At 33.8% G+C, this 22,941-nt stretch overlaps 1 protein-coding gene across 31 annotated transcripts in view; it reads right to left on the bottom strand.

Annotated features, from left to right (window-relative positions):
* The window catches only part of ADGRL2 (adhesion G protein-coupled receptor L2), a 631,449-nt gene that overhangs the window by 16,902 nt on the left and 591,606 nt on the right, over nt 1-22,941 (bottom strand). For 19 of the 31 annotated variants that reach the window (XM_040470760.1, XM_040470770.1, XM_040470764.1 and 16 more), the window contains 8 exons: nt 22,159-22,197; nt 19,129-19,312; nt 9,413-9,538; nt 8,935-9,140; nt 7,663-7,836; nt 6,479-6,688; nt 5,322-5,542; nt 3,922-3,988 (listed from right to left, as the gene is read on the bottom strand). In XM_040470760.1, coding sequence (XP_040326694.1) covers nt 3,922-3,988; nt 5,322-5,542; nt 6,479-6,688; nt 7,663-7,836; nt 8,935-9,140; nt 9,413-9,538; nt 19,129-19,312; nt 22,159-22,197 — 1,227 coding nt within the window. The remainder of the gene's footprint in view (nt 1-3,921; nt 3,989-5,321; nt 5,543-6,478; nt 6,689-7,662; nt 7,837-8,934; nt 9,141-9,412; nt 9,539-19,128; nt 19,313-22,158; nt 22,198-22,941) is intronic. The other 12 variants (XM_040470763.1, XM_040470765.1, XM_040470751.1 and 9 more) reach the window with 1 other exon arrangement.

Genomic DNA, 22,941 nt, shown 5'->3' with positions numbered 1-22,941 from the left:
TGTTGGCTGTGATCTTTTTCAGGAGGTGATACAGTCTTGATAAGAGTCATGATTTTGTACAGTAAACTATTTCAGTAGATGTTTTTCCCCCTCTCCCTTCTCCTTTCTTGTTCTCTTAAAATGTAACTGAGAGAATCAGAACAAGAAATTGAAGGGCAGACAGAAATATCTCTGATTAAATCTATCATACACAATAGTCACTTAAAGGCAAAAAAAGTTAGTTTCAGATGAAGTACCAACTGCAAATCTGAGTTCTTCCTTCTTTGCATTTTCCTCAGGACATAAATGGCTCTTTACAGCCTTAAACTTCTGTGTGTGTGTGGTTTTTTTTTCCTGATTAGAGTAAGGGATTTCTTTCTCCTCACTTTTATTTCTTCCCAATTTACTTTCCTGCATTTGGTATGCATTTAAAAAAATAAAAGAAAAAAAAATCCCAACCATCAAATGGAATTTCCCCTATTTCTTCCTGGAAAGCATACAAAAAGGCAGCCCTTCACGTGCTGCTCTTGTTCCAAATTCCAATGGAGCCACTTTCTGTCCACTTGCTTTTTTTTTCTTCTTTCTAACATAAATACTACTAAGTTTAAACATAGTACAGATTTTGGGATAGTACATACTTTGATGCTATGCATCAGTGAGAAAGGAAAGAGACAGAATTAAAATGTGTACACAAAGATTTGTCTAAACCTGGGAAGTGCATGTCATTTACTCAATCATCCACATAGAAGCCACTAGTGGGCACAGTATTAGGGCTGAATTATATAGTGTATGTCAACCCATTAGCCTAAATGCCCATACTGATGATTAATTTTAGAGATGAGGCAACGATGAGGCAACTCATCCAGGAATTAATCAGATTTTAACTCTGCTGTGCGTGTGTGTGTGTGTGTGTGTGTGTGTGTGTGTGTTGTGTGTACACACGGGTAAATAGGTAGATGGATATCTCTAATAGAATTCTATGTGGAAGAGACAGCAAGCAAATTCAGAAGAAGCACATTTTTCCTACTCAGCTAAATAGAGTAAATCACCAAATGGGGCATTCCTTCTCTTCTAATGACAAATAACACACTTTTACCTATCTCTAAACAATAATTTCATAAATTATTGTATAAATAATCTGCTAGTATAATTTGTTGATAAAGTTCTCCACTTAATGATACGGCGTAGCTAATCATCACCCATATGGATGACACAAAGGTACAAAGAAGTTTAGAAAAAGAATAAGGTACCACCGGTTATAGGAGCCTACAGTTTGTTTTATAGTCGTCAGCCTGCTCAATTGAATCACATCCGTCTAGGCTTAGCAGCTTAAAATTCATTCCACAGCTTGCAGTGCTGACATGGATATGATAAGACAGAAGAACAGAAACACCACTCTGAAGTAACCTAACTGAACTGCACATGTTCTGACCCTTTTTGTCCTCCCTGGAGCTTTTGCTACCTGGCAAATGCAACTCTAAAACTGCACTTGTATCTCCAGATCTTTGCTGTTAGCCAAGCAGAAACCTATTTCTCCCTGGGACTAGCAGCCGGAGAGGTGTTCTCTGAAGAAGACTTCTAAATGAGTGTGTGAGCTGAACTCTTACTGAACTGAATTAATTATTAACGATGCAGATGGAGCTGTCCAAATGATAAGAACAGCTCCTGACGTGTCATGATCCAAGCTTTCATTAAACCATTTCAGGCATACTAATGGTTTCCCACTGCTCATTACTTACAAGCACTTTTCTCATAGATATAATAACTCTAGTGCCTGTAGGCAAGACGGTCTATAGAAATACAGAAGCAAGGAGTTTTATCTTCCATAGCATGTTATTTTTCTTCATAGAACATTATTAAAAATGTACACTTATTTAATACTACTAAATTAAATGGCTTCAATTCAGAAAAGTTGGAAATGCAAAACTATACTTTCCAGGAATATTGATAAGTAATTTTTGTTGTAAGAGTACTCCTTCAAAGGGTAGTGTACGATGTAACTTGTATTATTAAGATTTGTGTCTGAATTGACTTTTAAATATCCTTTATCATCAGGATATATGTAATATAAATATATTAATATTCAACAAATGTGCTGTACAATCCTATCGTATCATATTTCAATTTAGGTCACATGCAAGATGTTTTACCCTTCTATATCACTCTGTCTCTCTGTGTTGGGATAATTAGAGGGCAAAGCAGTTACAGGAGAATTACTCCTAGGATCTGTACTGTCAAAACAGCTAACTGCTGTGTTTTTGTTTTTGTTTTTAAGTTGGGAACACTATTCCCAAAAGCCCTTCACATTTCAACCTAAATTATTTGGTACAGGGTAATAATGACAACAAGGCTAATAAATAATAGTAGGCTCACACTGTAGGTGGGAAATATAATAAAATGTGCTTTACCCATTTTCTTCCTAGAAGCTGACTATATGTGAACATTAAAGTCTTTAGGCCAAGCGACAAAGTTAATACTCTAAAGTCAGTATTTATTTTTAGATAGAAATAAACAAAACTGTAGCACAACAGAAGTGAACACATGATACTTTTATAGACCAAGTACCCCTAAAATGGTCTCTACAATTTTCAAAGTATCAATATGTTTAGCCAAGGGCTCAGGGGAAAAAAAGAGAAGTCTTTAAGGATCATGCCACTTCTTGTCAGCTGTTTACCATTTATTTTAAGAATGGCTTAGGCTATGTTAACTTAAACCAACAACAAAAACTGGGGCAATCATTTGGATTGAAGAATTCTGGTGAGAAATCAGCTTTTCTAGGAACACTTGAACATGTTTTACTGGTTTGATTCATACAGGCATTCACCTCAAATTTTCATTTTGCTTTGTATGGTGTATAAAATAATTCATTTTAAGGACAAAAGTACATACACTTGAAGTAGTTTTGAGTTTCCTTGAACTACTAAAATTTTTTCTCAATTTTATGAAACACCAGTGAACTACAGAAATATCCTAATAAGCTCATTTGTGTCATTTCTTTTAAAGAAGAAAAAAATCCTTAAAATAGGTACTTAAAAGATATAGGCAATATTTAAACTTGTTTATGTTTCCTTTTCAAAGTTTTAAGTCCAAATATTTTAGCTACATCCTTTTATTTCAACTATATTTCAAATATTTGACTAATGGTAATATAAGCAGTTAAACACTTTAATGTCACTATAGTTAACTTGTATCGAATTTATTATTTTTTTTATATTTCTTAAAGACCAATATTTTTATTTGGGATTTTAAACTCTTAGAAAAATAATTTTATTTCTAATGAGTTTAAAAGTGATTTAATATTCATTTATTAATCTCAACTTAAAATCTTTTTGTTCCCCCACAAGAATTTAGGGTACGGATATTTATTTAAAAGTACTAAATTACGTGGAAATTAATGTGATAAATATTAAGCTAATGTTCTTTCAATTCCATAAAACATTCATTTAATTTATAAATGCCACATAACTTGGTACAGGGCTAGTATTACAGGTTTTGGAGACATAACTTCCTGAACTAAAACTCTTAGCAAAAAATTCACTACTCAAAAACAAACTATACACTTCAGTTATTCTTTACTAATTGTTAAACTAGGCTCAAATCATGTGATCTTAACATGGCTTATATATAGATAAATTTTACATGGCTTATATATAGAGATAATTTTTTTAGATTATGACATCACACTGCAGCAAACTAAATTAGATTAAAAAATTACTTTTTAGAGGAAAGAGGATTTTTCAGAAATACTACTAATCAGCAATATATAAACTCTCAATAATGGTATAACATTTAAAATATACTTTATAATTTTACCCTGTAGGCTAGATATGTTTATAAATCTTTGAAAGCATAGATAAATTAACAATGAAAGCAATTATCCCTGTTTCAATAGCACTGCTAAAGCAGCAAACTAAAAATGAAGGGAAAATAGAGTCTCCTTACCAGAATAATGAAGGTAACTGGTCCAATGAAACTCCATATAAAATAGTTATCAACATGAAGCCAGCAACTATTATGAAAAGAAAAGAGTATGTATTAAGTAGCTTCAATGGATCCTCAAAATTACAAAAAAAATAGAATTTTAAAAATCTATCAAAAACTATCTTTACATTTGCTTTTGAAAATTTACTTATCACAGGTAAGAATAATTTTAATAACTCTGAGTTGGCTTTGATGTAAACAGTAGTAATTTATTTACTTCAACATACTGTTTTTCATTTCAGTTTTTAAATTTGGTAAAGGCATACATTATTATGCTTGTATGGGGAGAAGAATAAACCCCACAACACCCAGTCCCTGATTCATAAGATCTCTAACTTCACTAAGAAAAACCTGAAACTCGATAGTCCAAATCGTCTCATTATTTTTAAGTTCTTATCTTCAAAATTTGCCTATCAGATCTGTATCTGAGATAAAGCGCTTAACCCTATGGAACATAACAGATAAAATAAAATGTTCAGCTGCTATGTTTGTTTCAAAACAGTACAGCATAAATATAATACCTCAACTGGGAATGGATGAATACGAGATAAAAAAAAAAAATCAAAGCATAGCACTCATCTAGTATTAGAGTAAATGATGCATAAACTTATTAAGACAGATTTTACTTAGTGGTTCATTTTTCATATAACATTGAATCCCCACTGAATTTCTTTTATTTGTCTTTCATCATCTGTATAGTCAAAAAGCTTTCTTTAGTCCAAGAAATCTTTATATAACTAATTTTATCAAAGGAAAAAATAAACAGAATTGGAAGGCAAATTCATGCCTCTAGCAAATAAAATCCTTAAAAACATGGCTATGTCTACCTTCTGTCATTTTCCATAAATATCTATATTTTTTATAAATGAAAGACAGTGACTTATTTTAATCCTTTCAAACTGCCTGATAAAATATTATCAAAGTAGAACATATGGGATGGAATGTGCTACTGTCACAATTCAGAATGAGAGTTAGCTAGAGGGTCGGCTGCACAAAGAGAGCTAATGAAGCATTAGGTTAAAACTGAGTAGTTAAACCTGTCAGATGCTTTAAGTTCAGAAGAATTTTTACTTAATATCTTTCTAAGGCCAAAAAGTTATTTACTTTTTCAATTTGTTTCAGGTCAATCTTTTGTGTTAAAAAGAAAGTCCATAATTTAGAATCTGCCTCGCTAGAGTACAAATCCTCTGAACCTAGAAAATTACAAAAGACTTGATTGTAATTTGTGCACGGCATGCCCATTCTCTTACCAATAAAGCTTTCAGATGCTATTTTAGTCTGTCAGGGCCCCTCACTGACAGCTAACAGGCTTTAAAAAATTATTCACTTGAAAAACACTCAGGTCGCTTGCAATTACTTACGCTTTTTCTGTTCCATAGCTCTTATAGTCAATAGCAGCTGAAACCCCAACCACTGTGGCAGGAAACAAGTAACCAGCAACATAATAATATTTCTTCCTTGAATATTCACTTTCAAAAACTTCAACTAACATTAGGTAGAGCTGTACACCTTCTAGGCACATCCAAGCAAAAGCGGCCAAAAAGAAAAAGTGTAGTAGTCCTGCAAATATTGGACAAGCAATCTGTAAAGGAAAAGAAAAAAAAGCACAAAAGAGAACACATGAATACAGACTACGCCAAAATTACACAATATTCACTGATAGTTCTCACTGTCTTTAAAATAAATGTTAAAGAAACCACTGTTTCTTTAAAAAAATTTTTTTTAAATAAATGGAAATGAGTTCTAAACGCCAAATTTGAAGAGTTTAATGCTTATAGACTATAAGGCCAGGTGTGCCAGAAATTTCATCACTGGAAGATATAACTATTTTTAGTGAAATTTAAGTGCAGATAAGAAAACATACCTTAATTTCTCTTCTAGAATTATCTATTATTAAATCAGAATATTTTACGTACGGATTAGTTGCTCCATAGATCTTTGGAACAGCTGTTCTAAATAAAATATATTACTTCTATTTTTTTCAATAACAGAATTTAAAAATTCACTTTAATGATGAATATCCTGGCTGTGATTCCTAATGATATTTTCCTGTCGTATGTGAAGCATTCTTAAATTCATCCCAGCGCAGATGGATAGAGGGTAAAGCATTAACTAATTATGAAGTACTGACACTGAGACCTCATGGTGATGAACAAATTGCTAGAAGATGAAGAAATGATCACTAGTCAGAATGACTCCATAAGCAAAGTGAAAATGGTAAAAATAGGATTTTTTCACGTCAGTATCCTTAGAGCTCTTCTATTCAAATCACATGTCTTAATAACAACCCAGAAAAATGCTACTGCGCCTTGATACAAGAAATGAATTAACTCACAGTAATAATACTTAATGATTGCAGCACTCTCTTTTAATTTGTTACAAATTACCCTCCAACATCATCATTGTCAACTATATGAAGTTTACAAGGTCAAATATCAATATCGACATCATGTGTGTATTCACACCTGTTATAGTAATTTTCAGAGATCCAAGGGCAATAAGCTGAAGGGGTGCTTACCATGTATTTCGTCTTGTCAATGCCTATTAGGAAAATAAATTCCGCAATGAAAAGGTTGATACAAAGGTTCTTGTGAATAGTATTGCGGTCACTCTGTAGGCCACGGAAAAAGCAGAAGGTGAAGATGCATATAGCCAGGCAAACAAGGGAAATGACAATTCCCACCCAGGTGATGACGGTAAGGAGTAATTCGTGAACTCCATCTTTGTACTGAAATAAAAACAATATGAGAAACGTTAGTATTTCTGCATTGTATCAACTAAAGATAAGGTAGCTTTCACTTGTGATAGCTCATCTTTAAATACTAAACTCTGTGAACATTCTTATGTATTCAAACAAGGTTCAAAACTAAAAAGGAAACTTGATCGTATAACAGAGTTCAATATTATCTCATTAATTTTAATATCCAAAGAATGACCTACGAAAGTGGAAGATTTTACGTACAAAATAATGCGAGAGCCCAATTATTTCAAAATGACTGAGATAATTACCTACATAAACACAGAAGAATATTTATATACTATAATAAAGGATACTCAGTTATGATAAAAAAAATAATTGGCATCTTAATGACTGTCCTGGCTGACAAAAAATTTTAAGCTTCCATTTTCCCTTTGACTTTTTATATTTATTTATATACTAAGAGTCAAAGAACACAATAGACCTGAGAGTTTTCACGCTATATTTCTTAAAATGTTTTATCTTCTGGCTATCATTCTCTTAATCACGGAAAGGAACACGAAGAAACGTTCCAGAAGCTATCCTGACCTTTCAAAATCTGCAGTTTTGCAGTGTGCAACGTTGTTAGGAAAACTTAAAGCCAAAGTTGTAAAACGAGATTCAGACATTCCAGATGGGAAGGGTGTGTTAAATTTTAGAATCCTCAGTCTCTTTTGTAGGACCTATTTCTGCTCCTTTTTTAAATCCCTGACTGCCTCTGCCGAACACCTGCCCAAAGGAGAAAAACTCAGAACAAGTCTGTAAAGCAGATTTTGAGAAGTAACAATAAATATAGGGCCAAGACCTCCTAAAATATACGGACAGTGTAGAGACAATCAGAAATTCACACTACTTTGTTTGCTAAGTTTTAGTTCCGATAAGCACCCAAAGACGGGACTGTTACCCAAGCTGTTTTGAATCTCTGAGGTTTTTCTCTGCTACTAATTAGAAGTGCAAATACTTACTGCAATTTCCCTGTGGGCCATGAGAATTGCAAAATTGGTTAGGTGGCTGCATGCACACGTCGTACGAGTTTTATTAGTGTCAACCAGCTTGCAGCCCTGGGTAGACCAATATCCCATCATAGTTCTTTCTGAGTAGTTCCAGAAGGAGCAGTTTGCATTGAAATAATTGTCAGGCTGGGAAATAAAATGACAAGATAAAATTAGGATTTTACACTCTAAGATGGCAATAGCAATTGTTTAATATGTGTAAAAGGTAATTTAGATTAAACTTTGCATGTTTCGGACTATAAAGTTTTTCATCAGCAAAATTGTAGACTATGTTATACAAGGCAGATATCTAACTTAAAAGGGGTTTTATAGTCCGAAACACTCTAAAGTGTACTCTAAATTACCAAAGACCCATTTTCCACAATTACAATTTCCATCTTATGATTTTACATACTGATGGTACATTGGAATCATTTTTTTTTCTTTTCTGACAAAAACAGACCCTTGAATTTGTTCTGAGAAAATTCTGTAAGGACCAAGTATTTTAAAAATCTATTTGGGGCCCATTTTTATTCTAAGTGACATGTCAGCATCGTCAAGGTTTTTAAAAGAGTGAACTAACTGCAGCAGATGTAAGAGAACAGTGCACAAATTCATTTTTCTTTGCCAATTCTGGGGATCACTTGGCTATCTGTGGGCACGTATATTCACTCTGCTTGTAACAGAAGCCAAAATTCTGCAGCCAATCTTCCAACACAGGATAATGATTTAACTGCCAACTTCATTCTAAGGCACAGCAGAGGAATCACCTCTCTTCAAGTCTAGATTTTTAAAAACACCACAACACTTGATCACAATTGTGTTGCATATGATCAGGAAAATCAAAAAGAAGACAAACAAACAAAAAGGTCTGCCATGCTAAAAAGGCAGAGTCCTAACAGTTAATACTAGGCTATCCTGCTGCTAAGGTAAGAGTTAATTTTCATTCTAAAACAAATTACAGTCATTTACATTTTCCTGTTGATTACTGAATTAGCTTTCATTAAGAATACACTTAAGTTCTAATAATCACTGAACCAGGCTCATTTAATTTTATGTTCACAGACTTAAATAAACTTATGTCTCTGACCTAGTCCAACATTTGAAATTCAAATGGAAAGGTCTTTTCTTTCCTCTTTGCCTTCTCCCCATTCCCTTTCTCCCTGTCCCCAGCACTTCAAGTTTTGCTTTCTGTCCTCACTGGTTTTATAACCTTCTGTAACTTCATTAGCATATATAACTTACATCAATGTGTGGCAGGGTAAAAAGCACAGGATCTGTCAAGTATACTCTGCTGGATTCTTTATTAATTGAAACTGAAATGACGTGGGAATTCACTGCAATGGTGCTATTCCGACCAATAAAGTCAGCCCCCAGTTTTATGGTTGCGTTCTCTGTACTTAGAAACTGTCCCAAACTCCGGTAAATGATGAACACCAACTTCGCAAGCCCTAGGAAGGTAAAAACAGTCGTATGCCTTTATGGGAAATATGCTTACGAATGAAAAAAGATACATCCAAATAAGAATGAAAGGGAAGAATCCTTCTGGACTCTTTATTTGGATTAAATTTCTTGGGAAAGAGGAAGGCATTATTTTAAATCTGCTTTTAAATGATAAGTAGTATTGTTATATTAAGAGTTAAATATGCAGCATTTTGGGGATTAACAGGTTTAAATGAACAAAAAATCCTGTCATTTGTTAAAAGATTCTGCTCCATCTTACCGTTCCTGCTGTTCTGTTTGACAGTATTTGCAGAAAGTTGGATTGAACTGCCTGCTCCTTTGATGCCCAGAGGAAATTTAAAGTCTTGGACCTGTCCTTCTGTACTGAGCACTGCCACTTCCAGAACTGGAGGAGGCAAAAGATAAAGGGGAGGAAAAAAGGACATTCTTTAAACTACAAAGCAGCACATGATAATTGCCTGGAAAACCACTGCTTCTTTTTTTTTCTGCCTATAAAATTTTACTGTTAAATTTCAACAAAATCATAAACTAAATTACTCTAAGTTAAACCTTTATTGATAACTCTAAAACATTTCATATAATCATTTTAACTTTTTTTCCCATGATTTTGTATCTTCTGTCATGAACTGATTCCTGACTTTTATCCTAGGAACAGCGTAAGAGTTAAAAGCACACAACTTTTAAAATTTCATTTATACCATTAAAATAAACAAAAATATTTCAAAGTGGTTTTTTTTTGTTCCGTACATTAAATAACTTTTCAAGGCACATTCCATGACAATGGTAAAATAAAATATGAAGTATAAATTTGAATGCTTTTATTGCATGTATACATCTATTTTTATGTATATGATATTTTCATACATAATAAGATTATATAGCTCAATTTTGCAATAGTTGGTTTTCTCTAATTTCTGAACATAGTGAGACCAGCACAGCATATTTATGAGAAAATGTTCTGGCATTATTTTAAACCTTCCCATTAATTCTCATTAGTAACTAATAACCTTTACATTTTTAAGTTATGTATGCCATAACTTAACAGTTATGCCCTGCATGCCAAATCTGGCCTGCCACCTCTTTTTTGTAAATAAAGTTTTATGAGAATGCAGCCATGTTTGCTCATTTACCTATTGTCTATAGCTGCTCAATTTCTACAATGTCAGTTAAGTATTTGTAACTTAGACCATGTAGTTTAGTTGCCTAGGCTAACTATTCCGGCCTTTATAGTAAAAGTTTACCAACCACTGTACTTTATTCCTACATTCAAAAATTTATGGAAAGGGAACAGGCTGATATAGAGCACTAAGAACATTTACCTAATCGACAAGACCAATGTTGTTTAACTTTGTTTCAAAAATATAATAGTCATAACATAAACACTGTCTACTGTAATTCCAATACAGATTGCAATAAGAATGGAAAAGCATTATTGGTTCTACTAAAGTCAACTTTTTTATATTAATAATTAGAATATGTCATTTTACTGATGAAATGAGGGATTATATACAAAATTCCTTAGTTTCATCCATTAGATTTTAAAAAGTAACAGATACTCTTAATAATTCAATAGAGTCCATACATTTTTCTCTGAATTTCACTCTAATGGTGTATATTCTTGCATAGCGATTTCTATACCTAGACAAATATGTGTGTATGTGTTCGTACACACACACATACACACACAGAGAGATGATTAATTCACCTACCCCCTTTCTTTTTACAAATATGGGCTTATACCATTACAGTTACCTTTGGATAATAATTTATTTTTTTAATCTTTCACAAATTTGTTCTGTAAAGTATATATAGACTTAGTAGTAAATATGAAATCATAACATTGGAAGATTTTTATAAGCTATCAGACTACATGTCAAGCACCTGAACTACAAGTTTATAATCAGAGTCATACAGATTTTAGAATTCTATAAGCTGCAGGAGCTGGTTAAAAATATTTATTTTACTGACCCATGCTTAGAAATATTAAGTAGGTGGGTAGGTAGATGATCCCCTCTCTTTATATCAGATTCCATGTATGTGAAAAGGAGGTAGAAGGGGGGAAGAAGAGAGGAAAAATATACATCTAATGTATACCTCACTCCTTTTACGCTGAAAGGGACTCTCAATTATTAACTTTTCTTACAGAAGACAGAAGACAGGGTGAAAGACTGAAATCCTTTGAGTTCTCATGAAAAGTTCCAAATACAGACTTACATGTACAAAGAGTTAATTTCATTCAACAAATATTTACTTTAATTTTAGTAAAGCTTTAATTCAAGCTTTAATTCAACATATATTTACATAAGTTTAAAAATCATGTCCATAGTAAAAAATTAATAATTTGAATTTTAAAAGGATCATTAATACAGATCTTTGTAGAGAATCAATAATCAACTTTATATCAATAAATAAAATTGTATCAATAAATAAGTAAATTTAAAAATAGATAAAAGGGAAAACTTCCAAGAAACAAAAAAACTGCCTAAAATAAATGAAAAACTCTATTTATGACCATTAAAAAAATAACTGACAGATAAATGTATGCTGATTCTTAAAAAACTGCTCCAGAAAATAGAAAAAGAACACTTTTCAACTCATTTCACGAGACTTATATAATCTTGATGCATAAAACAGCACAGGGAAAGAAATCATAGAATGTTCTCACTTATTAACAGGATGCAAAAATATTTAATAAATCATACATATATTTTAAGTATAATATCCTGAACAGACTGAGTTTAACTCAAAAGGGCATTGCAAAATACATTAAAGTAATTCACCAAATTAAGAAATTAAAGATGAAAAAAATTATTAGCCAAAATAATTCAACAAATTTCAATACCCATTAAATTATTAAAAAAAAAAAAACTTTACAGAAGAGTAAGAATAAAAGAAAAAAATCTTTGCCAAGATAAAGGTTTTGTTATCAGATAAAGCTTATCTTTCCAAACGGACACGCAAAGATTGATGAAAAACTCAAGAAACATTCTTTTTAAAGTCAGGATGATTCCTATTAGGAGTTTTATTTATTAACATTGTACTAAAAGACCTACCTAATGCAGTAATTCAAGAAAAATGTTATAGAGCTTAAGAAAAAAGCAAAATGTTATTATTTACAGAAAATATAATTAACAGCACAGTAATTTTAAGAGAGACTCTATATATGATTGGAAGTAAAAGAATTTAGCAAGGGTGCAGTCAGCAAAATCAAATGTGATCCTGTACAACAAACAATAAACAATTACAATATGCAATTTTTAAAAAGGTACTATTTTTTAAAGTTTATTTATTTTGAGGGGGGATGGGAGTGACTGAGGGAGAGGGGAGGGGAGGGAGGGAGAGAGAGAAAGACAGAGAGAGAGAGAGAGAGAGAGAGAGAGAGAGAGAGAGAGAGAGAGAGAATCCTAAGCAGGTTCTGTCCTGTCAGTGTGGACATGGGGCTCAATCTGAGGAACCATGAGATCATGACCTGAGCCTAAATCAAGAGTGAGACGCTTAACCAACTGAGCCACCCAGGGGTCCCAAGATACTATTTAAAATAAAAACAAACAGTGTAAGTTATCTAAGAATAAAACTGATTTTAAAAATGCAAGATACTAATGGAAAAAACGCAGAACTTTATTAGAAGAACTAACAAAAAGTGGAGAATTATACAAGGTCTTATTTGGGAGACCTCAACAAGTAAATAGATCTGTGACACTTCTTTCAAAATTAATTTACAAAATCAGCCTAATTCTAATGAAAAGTCCAGTAATATTTTCTGAGTTTGTGGAATTTGACAACTGACTTTAAAATTCACATGGAAAAGACATGCCAAGAGCAGCTACAGTAATTCCTCACGGAGCAGAATTTAAAGAACTTACCAGACATTAGCAGTATTGAAACAAAAACAAAAGGAGCAATGTATAACACACTTCTAACATGCATAGAAATGACAGATATCATTACAAACCACTGGGGGAAAAAATGAATTATGAACTAAAAGTACTGAAACAACACATTATCTATATTATCAAAAAAAAAGGCAACAGAAAACAAAAACCAAATTAGTTTCTTCCCTCATATCATCAACAAAAATAATTTTCAGCTGGATTAGAACATAATTGTAAAAAAAAAGGCACAATTTTGTCATTTCTAAAGTATAAGATCATTTATAAAGTTACAAGTATAACTACATAGCAGGGAAAATTTTTGAGGACACCAAAAAGGAAAGTTTTTTTTTTCTTAGTTCATTTATTTATTTTGAGAGAGAGACAGAGACACACACACAGAGAGAGAGAGAGAGAGAGAGAGAGAGAGAGAGAGAGAGAGCGCACAAGCAGAGAAGGGGCAAAGAGAGAGAATCCCAAGCGGGCTCCGGGCTGTCAGTGCAGAGCCTAACACGTGAGTTCATGACCTAAGCTGAAATCAAGAGTTGGATCCTTAACTGACCGATCCACCCAGGTGCCCCAATTAAAGTATTTCTTGAGACACAAAAAGTCCTTAGAAGAACACACTGATAAATCTGACTTCATTATCCTGTAAAATAAAAGATATCATAAGCAAAGTAAAAAAGAGAAGGGATGCTAGGAATGTTTTCAAACTATATAGTCTACAAAGAATCGGTGTCCAGAATACATTAGCTACAGAAAAATAAATGTATAGGCAAAACCTGTGGACAACAAATTCACAGCAGAGAAAACTAAAATACCCAATAAAGACATTAAGTAATCTGAGAACTGCAAATTAAAACAATAATGTGGTCCATTCAAACCCATTAGAATAACACTTATGTCAATAATGAAGTGTATTTAGCAAAGAGATTGATGAAGAACAATGGTATTAAAGGTGAGAATGTAAACTGGTAAACAATATTAGAAAGCAACTTGGCGGTATTTAATAAAGGAGATGGGCCTGCTCCATCACTCAAAAATTCTATTTCTAGGTGTGTGTCCATATATGTCTAGGAAGGCACATACATATGAGCATGAAGATATACAAAAACCTTCACAGTTTTCCTTATTATCAGCCAAAAAGCACAGGCCACTAAAATATCTATCATTGGCAGTCAAATCATTGTGGTGTATTGTTAGATTGAACGAAGAAACTAGAGATGCACATATCAATGTGCATAAATATGAAAATTATAATGTCAAGGCAAAATTATACAACTACATCTACAGTGTAAAATCATTAATGTTAAAAACACAAAAAAGCAACTATTGAACGTACATACTTGGAGAGCAAAATTAGAAAAAAAATTACTAACGCCAGCAAACAAATTAAGAATGGTGGTTACATTCATCTGATCAAGAAGGAGGGGATCCAAGGGATTTATATGTTACCAATAACTAGCTCCTCCAAAATGTGAAGCGAAGATGGTGCAATACTCAGGTGTGGCTCAGTTGGGTGACTAGAATACAGACAGTTCTGATATTCTCTTAATCTATATATTCTGTATGCTTGGAATAACATATGCCTTGTTCAACAGTTTCCTGACAGCCAGTACACTTCATTCATAGGACAGTCTCACTCACAACCAATCGTGTAGACAGGATTTTAATATATTTTTCTGTCTTTGTGGTTTCCAAATTAATTACCAAGTAGTAGCTCCAGTGAGAAGAAAGGGGAAGAAAAGAGAACATACAGGAAAAACTATGGCCAATGCCGGGAGACCAGCAACATTCTAGGTTCCCTAAGCCTGGAATCACAGGGTACAAACAACACGGTGCCGACTTTGGCAGGGTCAAAACCAAGCCTCAATGGTGATGTGGCTTGAAGGAGTATAATCTTTGCTGTTGAGAGCTCTGTGACTTTGGGGTTTTTGTTACTACAATATAAATAAGCCTAAATTGACAGCCATGTTGGCTGCTAAGCCCACTGGGAAAATAAATGATAGGGAATTTTATAATGGATGGATTAGGCTGATAATACCCAAACCAACTAATCAGTCATAAGATCTCAAAGAAAGACAACCTAACATGTGCCTCTTTTGCAGGATGCAATGAAAAGGTTCTTGGAGAAAACAAATTAACAAATAAACCTGAACTCATCAAGCCTCTAGATCCAATTATTAGTACATATCAATTATGTAAAATGATATAGTGGGAAGAAATAAGCCAAATCGAGAATGTGGGAAATTTCACAGTACAAATCATCTGCTCAATTTCTTCAAAAAAAGGAAAAAGGCTTAAAGAAAAGATGTAGGGAGAAATGACTCAAGCAATATATCAAATGTACCACAGGGACTTGTTTGTATCCTGGTCAAAACAAATTAAGCATTAACAAATTTACAAAAACCACATAAATTAGTTTTTTACTTTTTAAATGTTTATTTATTTTTGAAAGAGAGAGCCAGGAGGGGAGGGGCAGAGAGAGAGGAGGCCGGAGGATCTGAGGTCGGCTCTGTGCTGACAGCAGGGAGCCCTCTGTGGGGCTCAAACCCATGAATCATGAGATTGGGACCTAAGCCGAAATCGGATGTTTAACCAACTGAGCCAGGTGACTCCGCAAAATCAAGTAAATTTAAACATACTTTTGTTATCTTTTGAACCTGTTTATGTTAATTTCTAAAAGTATGACAATGGCACTGTGTTTTTAATGCATGGGATACATTTTAAAGTATTGAAAGTAATAATAATATGATGTTAAAATTTGCTTTAAAATACAATGGTGAGAGTAATAAGTGAAATAGGGTTAACTAGATGTCGAAGATGGGTGATTTTTTGGTCAACATGAAAAAATTCTGCTCCTCTCAAGATATTATTAAGAAAATGAAAAGAAAATCACATACTGAGGGAAAATATTCACAGTACCTATAACCAGCAAAATACCTGAATAATAGATACATAAGGAATCTTTATAACTCATTATTAAGAAGACAAACAATCCAATTAAAAATAGGCAAAATATATGGACACTTCACAAAAAGATACATGAAATGGTCCATAAGCATGTAAGAGTTGAACAGCTATCAGTAGTAAGTAACTTAGCAATTACACAAATGCAAAACAGAACCAATATGAGATGATACTACAAACTACTCATATGGGTAAAATCAAAAGGACTGACAATCCTAAATGTTCGTGAGGATGTGGAGTGACTGGAAGTCTCATAGCACTTAGGAGTATGAAACAGTATAAACACGTAGGAAAATGGCAGCTTTATCAGTAACAGCGGAAAAGTAGAAACAACGTAAATGCCTAACAAGTGAATAAATACACAATTAGTGGTGTTTCCTTATAATGGAATACTACTCAGCAAGGAAAATGAACGACTGCATTATTGATGCTCTTACCAACACAGATGAATCTCAAAAACATTGTTCTGTGTAAAAAATGCAAGATCAAAAAGAGTACATACGGCATGATGCCATTCAACTAAAGGTCCAAAAAAGGCAAAGCTAAATTAGTGACAGAAAAGAGACCAGCGATCACTGGGGGCTGGGGGTATGAGGAGATCTACTGCAAGAGAATCAAGGGCCCTTCTGAGGTGATGTTGGTCACATGGGTGTGCATTTGTCAAAACTCACCAACCGTACACTTAAAACCACTGCTTGTATTATATAGAAATTATACCTCCAAATTGACTTTAAAAAGCTATAATCAAATATAATTATATGAGATATAATTATACAATTTTTATGAGATCATGTATTATAAGGGTAAATCACACAATAAAGTTAAACTAAGGATTCAAGGAGAAATCGCTAAGGAGTCAAATCAAATTGTCTTAATACCTAAGATATTGTAGCCATGCCCTAAATTTAGTTAAGAGCTTTGGGAAAGTGAGGACATAAAGGAATAATGGGCTATTTTAGTCCTCATGTCTAAAAAGAGAACAAGTCCCAGGAAAAAGGTAAATGCTTTCCTCATACTAAATCATGGATGGTATTTGCCACCAAATTGTTTGTATTTTAGAAATCAAAAGTACATGTGTACTACATTCTATAACAAACTTCACCAACAATGTCTTTTGTTATTTTTTTTATTTTTTTTTTATTTTTAAAAAAAAATTTTTTTTTCAACGTTTTTATTTATTTTTGGGACAGAGAGAGACAGAGCATGAACGGGGGAGGGGTAGAGAGAGAGGGAGACACAGAATTGGAAACAGACTCCAGGCTCTGAGCCATCAGCCCAAGCCCGATGCGGGGCTCGAACTCACGGACCGTGAGATCGTGACCTGGCTGAAGTCGGACGCTTAACCGACTGCGCCACCCAGGCACCCCTTTTTTTAGTTTTTAAAGTAATCCCTACACCCAACATGGGGCTTGAACTCACAACCCCAAGATCAAGAGTCACATGCTCTACTGACTGAGCCAGCCAGGTGCCCTGTCTTTTTTCAGGTAAAAATTTAAAAAAAGAAAAGAAAAGAAACCAGCATGAAGTGTAATACTTAGAACTCTTGAAAACAGGTATTAGAAAAAAAATATTCCCGGACATTTACATTTTCAGACTAGGTCTCAAGCTGCCATATAATTATCTCAGATATCTAATTAACAATGTGTCCTGTATATATGCTAAGCTGATGAAGCTGATGGGAGCACAGCATATCAGCCTGGCCCATCAAATATTTCTGCATACTTGGAAAGGGTATAAAAGGGAAATTTCAGGTGGTTTTTTTTTTTTAATAGCCATTAGAAGATTTTGAAAACAAATGTAGGTCAAACGTGCCACTTCAAATAAGACTTTCTACAATTCATCCTCTAAGATGATCAACTTTACACTTTTTTATCCTTACAGGTATATCACTGGAAAAATTTGAGAAGAATTGTTCAATGTATATCTTAGGAATGTTACTGGGCTAGCAAATAAATTAACCAAAAATAATGAAAGTTTTGGACAAAACAGAGAGCTTTATTCATTCTGTATTACTACTAAGGCTGTGGCAGAGTACCATTTTCCTTATGACCGCTATCCCAGATCACGGCAGGCCAATTTACATACTGTCGCCTCGTTTCACCTAATTTGAGGTTACTGAGTTCTTTATCATTCCCAAAGCTCAGAGTACACAAAAACATACGGTTTTAATAGCACTTTATTTCTTTCTAAAAATTCAGTTATTTAAAATAAACTTAAGCCTTTGACTTTAAATGCAATTATCATAATCTGATTTATACACCTTTATTTTCTCATTTTAAAACATGAAGTCCCACGATTTAGGCAGGTACAATTAGGCAATAAGATATGGGATCTCACATAGTTTTTTCCAGTATCTATTGCACCAATGCACTCTTTTGGTGGAAGGAATAGTCTGTGTTCCCTTTTGTTTTTTGTTTGTTTATATTTATGCTTAGGAAACTTTTTTGCTTTACTAAGATATTATAAACGTCATCTGAGTTCACCCTCTCTGAATAACCAACAATTCTAAATCATTCAAGCCTATATTAATATAATTTTACTGTACTTACTGAGTTTTTCAAATATCATCAAAAGTGAATTCCTACCTCTCACGGCCAGCATTTAAATGCTAAATTGTGCTTTGAAACTATCTGCAGCTATTTTGCAATCTATGAAGCATGTATATTCTGCATTATGGGAGATGTAGTTCGTTGACCACATTTTCACCTGAAGGCAGTTGTGTTTAGTATAAACATTTGGCTCAAATTCTGTGTGCCTAAAATATTTGACTGGGAGGATACATTCCAGAAAGTAATTTAAATTCATTAGGAACATGTTATATAAAATGGGAAAGCGTTTTCCCCAGTTCCACAGCAAGCACTTTCATTACTTACGCAATCCATATTCTGGCATTTAAGTACTCTAAACTTCTTTAATGATTTTTCAGTTGGAAAAAAAAAACCTACATAAAACCAACTTTTAAAAGATACAGAGAGATTTTGGCTTCTGCATTAATTTTATGAAGTGTGATCAATAAATTGTAATTTGACAAAAGAGAAGTTTGGCTCTGGGAAAAAACAGATTCAGAAGGGAAGCATCATTCTCTTAAACACGTACCTTCTAAATCAAAATTAAAGCTGACAATATATTCACTTACCAATATTTTCTGTGGGCATTGAGACCCTGGTTGGTTCTACAAGATTGTCAGCCAGGACAAAGGCGCCTTCTTCCAATGTATCGAGTAACATCGTTGCTGTGTGCGCTTGTTCAGAAGAATTCATGTGTTTCCAGGATTCCAAAGCTTCAGGCCTCAGAAGATTGTCCACTGTGTCGACAATTGCCTGCATCCATTAGAAAACTATCATTAGTTTTGACTGCTTCTAGTACCAAGGTGATTTTCACTCACTGACTAGTGACAATTGTGATATTTATCTGTCATGATGATTTACTCTCATTTCAAGATGGAAGGAGCACCTGAACAACATCTACCTGGCCAACTTGAAACATATCTTACCATCTCAAAATGGAGCTGAAGATTAGTAGAACACTATTTGATTTTAATGGGTAAACGTAAAAAGATGGCTCGTTTATACTCATCTAATAGTATCTCAACTGTCAAAGAGAAGTACAACCAACGTCAGCTCTTAACCTGAGGAATTACTCTTACACACATGTCATTCCTACTTATAACCTCAAGATTTAAATGTTCTAAATAGAAAGCCCTGAGATCTCTAGAATAGCCTGATATTTATGCTTGAAAAGTTAAACCACACTGTCTTTTATAACATGAACTAAAACAGTAATCAAAATAGTGCCTTATACCACTGTCTACTTATTACCTTTGGGAAAAAAAACCAAGATGATTTCAAAGTTTATAAATCATCTGTGTGCATTTCACTCTTCCAATTCCCTGTCCAGCTAGAAAACACTTGAGAGTATACCTTAGTTCATAAACAATGATCTGTTTTTAAAAGAATCAGGAGAACAATCCAAATATTTAAAGCCTATACTAATAATTTTAGGACAACAGAAAAGTAGAATAAGGTCTTCACAACCATCCAAGTTGTAAATGTTCATATTTGTAGGTTCAATTTATTACCAACAAAATAACATTAAATAAAAATACAACCCAGTCAGTTAAGCAACTGAAGGCAGGCTTTTGTACTGATAACTACAGCGTACATTGACTATGGCTTGGAGAGCTGAAATCACTAAGTTTATTTACTCTATCCCATTTACCTAGTCATAATATGTCATTAAGGCCATATGTAAGTTGTTTTGATCTATTGGTAATCACTGAGGGAAAAGAACATACATCGTGCAAAGAACAACAAAAATCGCTACTTTGAGGTACGATATTGGAATAAGCAAGGGGAAAAGTTGTTTGAAGCTACTGTCAGAGTAAGATTAATTAGCTTAATCCATCTTAATATCCTCGTTCTGTCTGCCTTGTGAGCCACCACGACCTTCCTGGCAGGTGGAAGATACTTCCAAGTAGCGTTAAAGGCTTTTTTCTCTCTCTAATGGGAGATAGAATAGTCAAAATGCTCACAGTGATACTGCTGCAGCCATTAACTAGAGTGGAACAGAAATTGGTCTGCTGAGGCCAGATTCATTAGTCACCAAGAAATACAGACTGGAGCCTCTAATCTAAGTTACAAATGAATCCTCTGTCACCAAGTGGGAACTCACTTCATTTGCATAGTGTAAGTCAGCTTCTGATTTGTAATTTAAGTAGTTTTATTAGTCTTATCTGGGCAGAGAAGCTCATTTGAGAGATACTGAAAATGACACTGGTCAGAAATTAAGGTCACACTGAAACTCACTACGCATACACATAACTCGCTGATGACAAGTTTTTATTAATTTGAAACACTCCGTATTTATTACCATTTGTACTTTTCTAGCGGAATCAAAAATGATCATTAGCCTAATCATATTCCTTAAGTAGTCTCTCCCTGCCAAAGAAAGAAGGCTATTCTTTTCCCACTGAGATCTATGTCCTGGGCAACATACCAATTATTACATTTCACACATTAACTAACACCTTAAAGGTGAACTGAAAATTTCAGTATGACAAATTCTATACACTTCAGCAGTTATTTCTTTGCCCCCATTAAACAGGCTAAAAAGGAAATTCAGAATATTACTACCTAAAAACAGACTTTCCCGACACCTTTCCTTTTGTAAAGTTTTCAGATCCAACACTGTCTATTACGAGCTAGTGACAGGCCCCCCTTTTTTTTTAAGCTCTTGCAACTAAAACTGGTAGTCATGGCTTTTGAATAACCTCTATTCTACAAAACTACAGGGTTTTTCGTTTTGTTGTCCTATGTATGTGAATTAGTTCTTCAAGGTATGATTTATTAAGGATACGGCCCCCAGAGGAGTAGGATTAGAATATAACCACCCCCCCAAAAGAAACTTCTAAAATTCACATAATAAAACAAAATGCAATCGGGTATTATTATTTTGATCTATCACACAAAACCAGCGTGACACACTTCCACTGTCAGCCTCAGCATGCTTCCTATTACTTGGATATACCAGGGAGAAAAATCGGCTGGAGTGAACAAGGATTCTGAGCCAAACAGAGGCTTTCTGTTTCTATTAGCCTGATAAAAACCAACATAGAACATATATTGATAACACTGTCACATTATTTATATTTCATTTCTAGTAACCCATCCCCATATCAACCTGCTTCTAGAAATGACTCCTAAAACTTTCAGGACAAAGCCTTTTTTTTTTTTTTTTTTTATTTAAGAGTACACCACAGAGATAAGAAAGCAGTGACTTTTTCATGCACATACATTATGACTCTACAGTCTTTGATATGATAAACTGCCAAGAATATATCATAGCTGTTTTACTCAAGTTGTTTTTTAATCCACAGAGATGACAACAGGAAACAAAGAGACTGTATGATTACTTTCCAATTCAGAGGATATTTCATTAAAATTCTTGCATGTTTGGATAAATGAAGAAAGAGCAAAAATTATAAAAGTAAATTATTTGCTTATTCTGAGAGTAATGTACCCGAGAAAAGCCAACATTTGTACAGCTGATATGGGGCACATTATATAATTATCAAAGACTGAAATACATTGGATCATGCAGCAAGATGAGAAAGCGTGGCAGGTAGCTGAAGGAGGGAGAAAGCAGGGTGACAGCACAGGAGAGATACCTTAAGGTAAGCCCTGCATGTCTTCTCTCGTTTTTGGAGCTTTTTAGTAAAAGAAAAGAAAATCAGAGGTTAGATTTTATCTGTCGAAATGAGGAAAAAAGAAATCCTCAAAACTTAGGCTTGTGTTCCTGAGCTCAAAGTTTATTATGCACAGCAGTCCTCTGGATTTTTGTGAGTTTACGCTGACTGCCAAAACTGCACATTTACAGTTTATAGCTGCATTTTATTAAATATACTAATCCAAAGCACTGTGATAAAACTAGAGCCAAAATATGTGGTTAAAAGAAACAAAAGTGTCTACTTTTTAACCCTATAAAACCATATTAGCCACGGATTTTGGCTTAATAGGAATCCCACAGGCTTATTTTATAGTATGGTTCAAAGAGCTACCAAGTTTTTGTCATATTAGGAAAGATTAAGAGCACTAATAACACCATCCTCTTAGAGAGGGAAACCTGTCCTTCTCCCCAAACCTGCAATTGAAAACAGTATTACAGTGGCTAACATTCCTCTACGCAGTACAATTTTGCTGCCACCGTAAGAGTTGCATGTATTAGCGTCCAGAGTGTATGAGGTGTGTAACACATAATCTCTTCAAGTGTAGATAATGTGTTTGTAAGTGGGAGTACTGACCACGATCAGGCAATGTTTGCTACCAACTAAAATCTCCCTCAGAGATTTTAACTTTTTTTTTTTTTTTTTTGTCATGTTGCTCCTTTCTCAACTCTAATTCTCTCTTGGGAAATTAACCGAATTAGAAATTTTGTTTCTAAGTATATGTCA

Source organism: Herpailurus yagouaroundi, unplaced genomic scaffold, assembly GCF_014898765.1.
Source record: "Herpailurus yagouaroundi ecotype Mexico unplaced genomic scaffold, PumYag 77, whole genome shotgun sequence".
Lineage (NCBI taxonomy): Eukaryota > Metazoa > Chordata > Mammalia > Carnivora > Felidae > Herpailurus > Herpailurus yagouaroundi.
The sequence above is the reverse complement of the archived record's forward strand: the minus strand, read 5'-3'. Positions and strand labels throughout refer to the sequence as shown.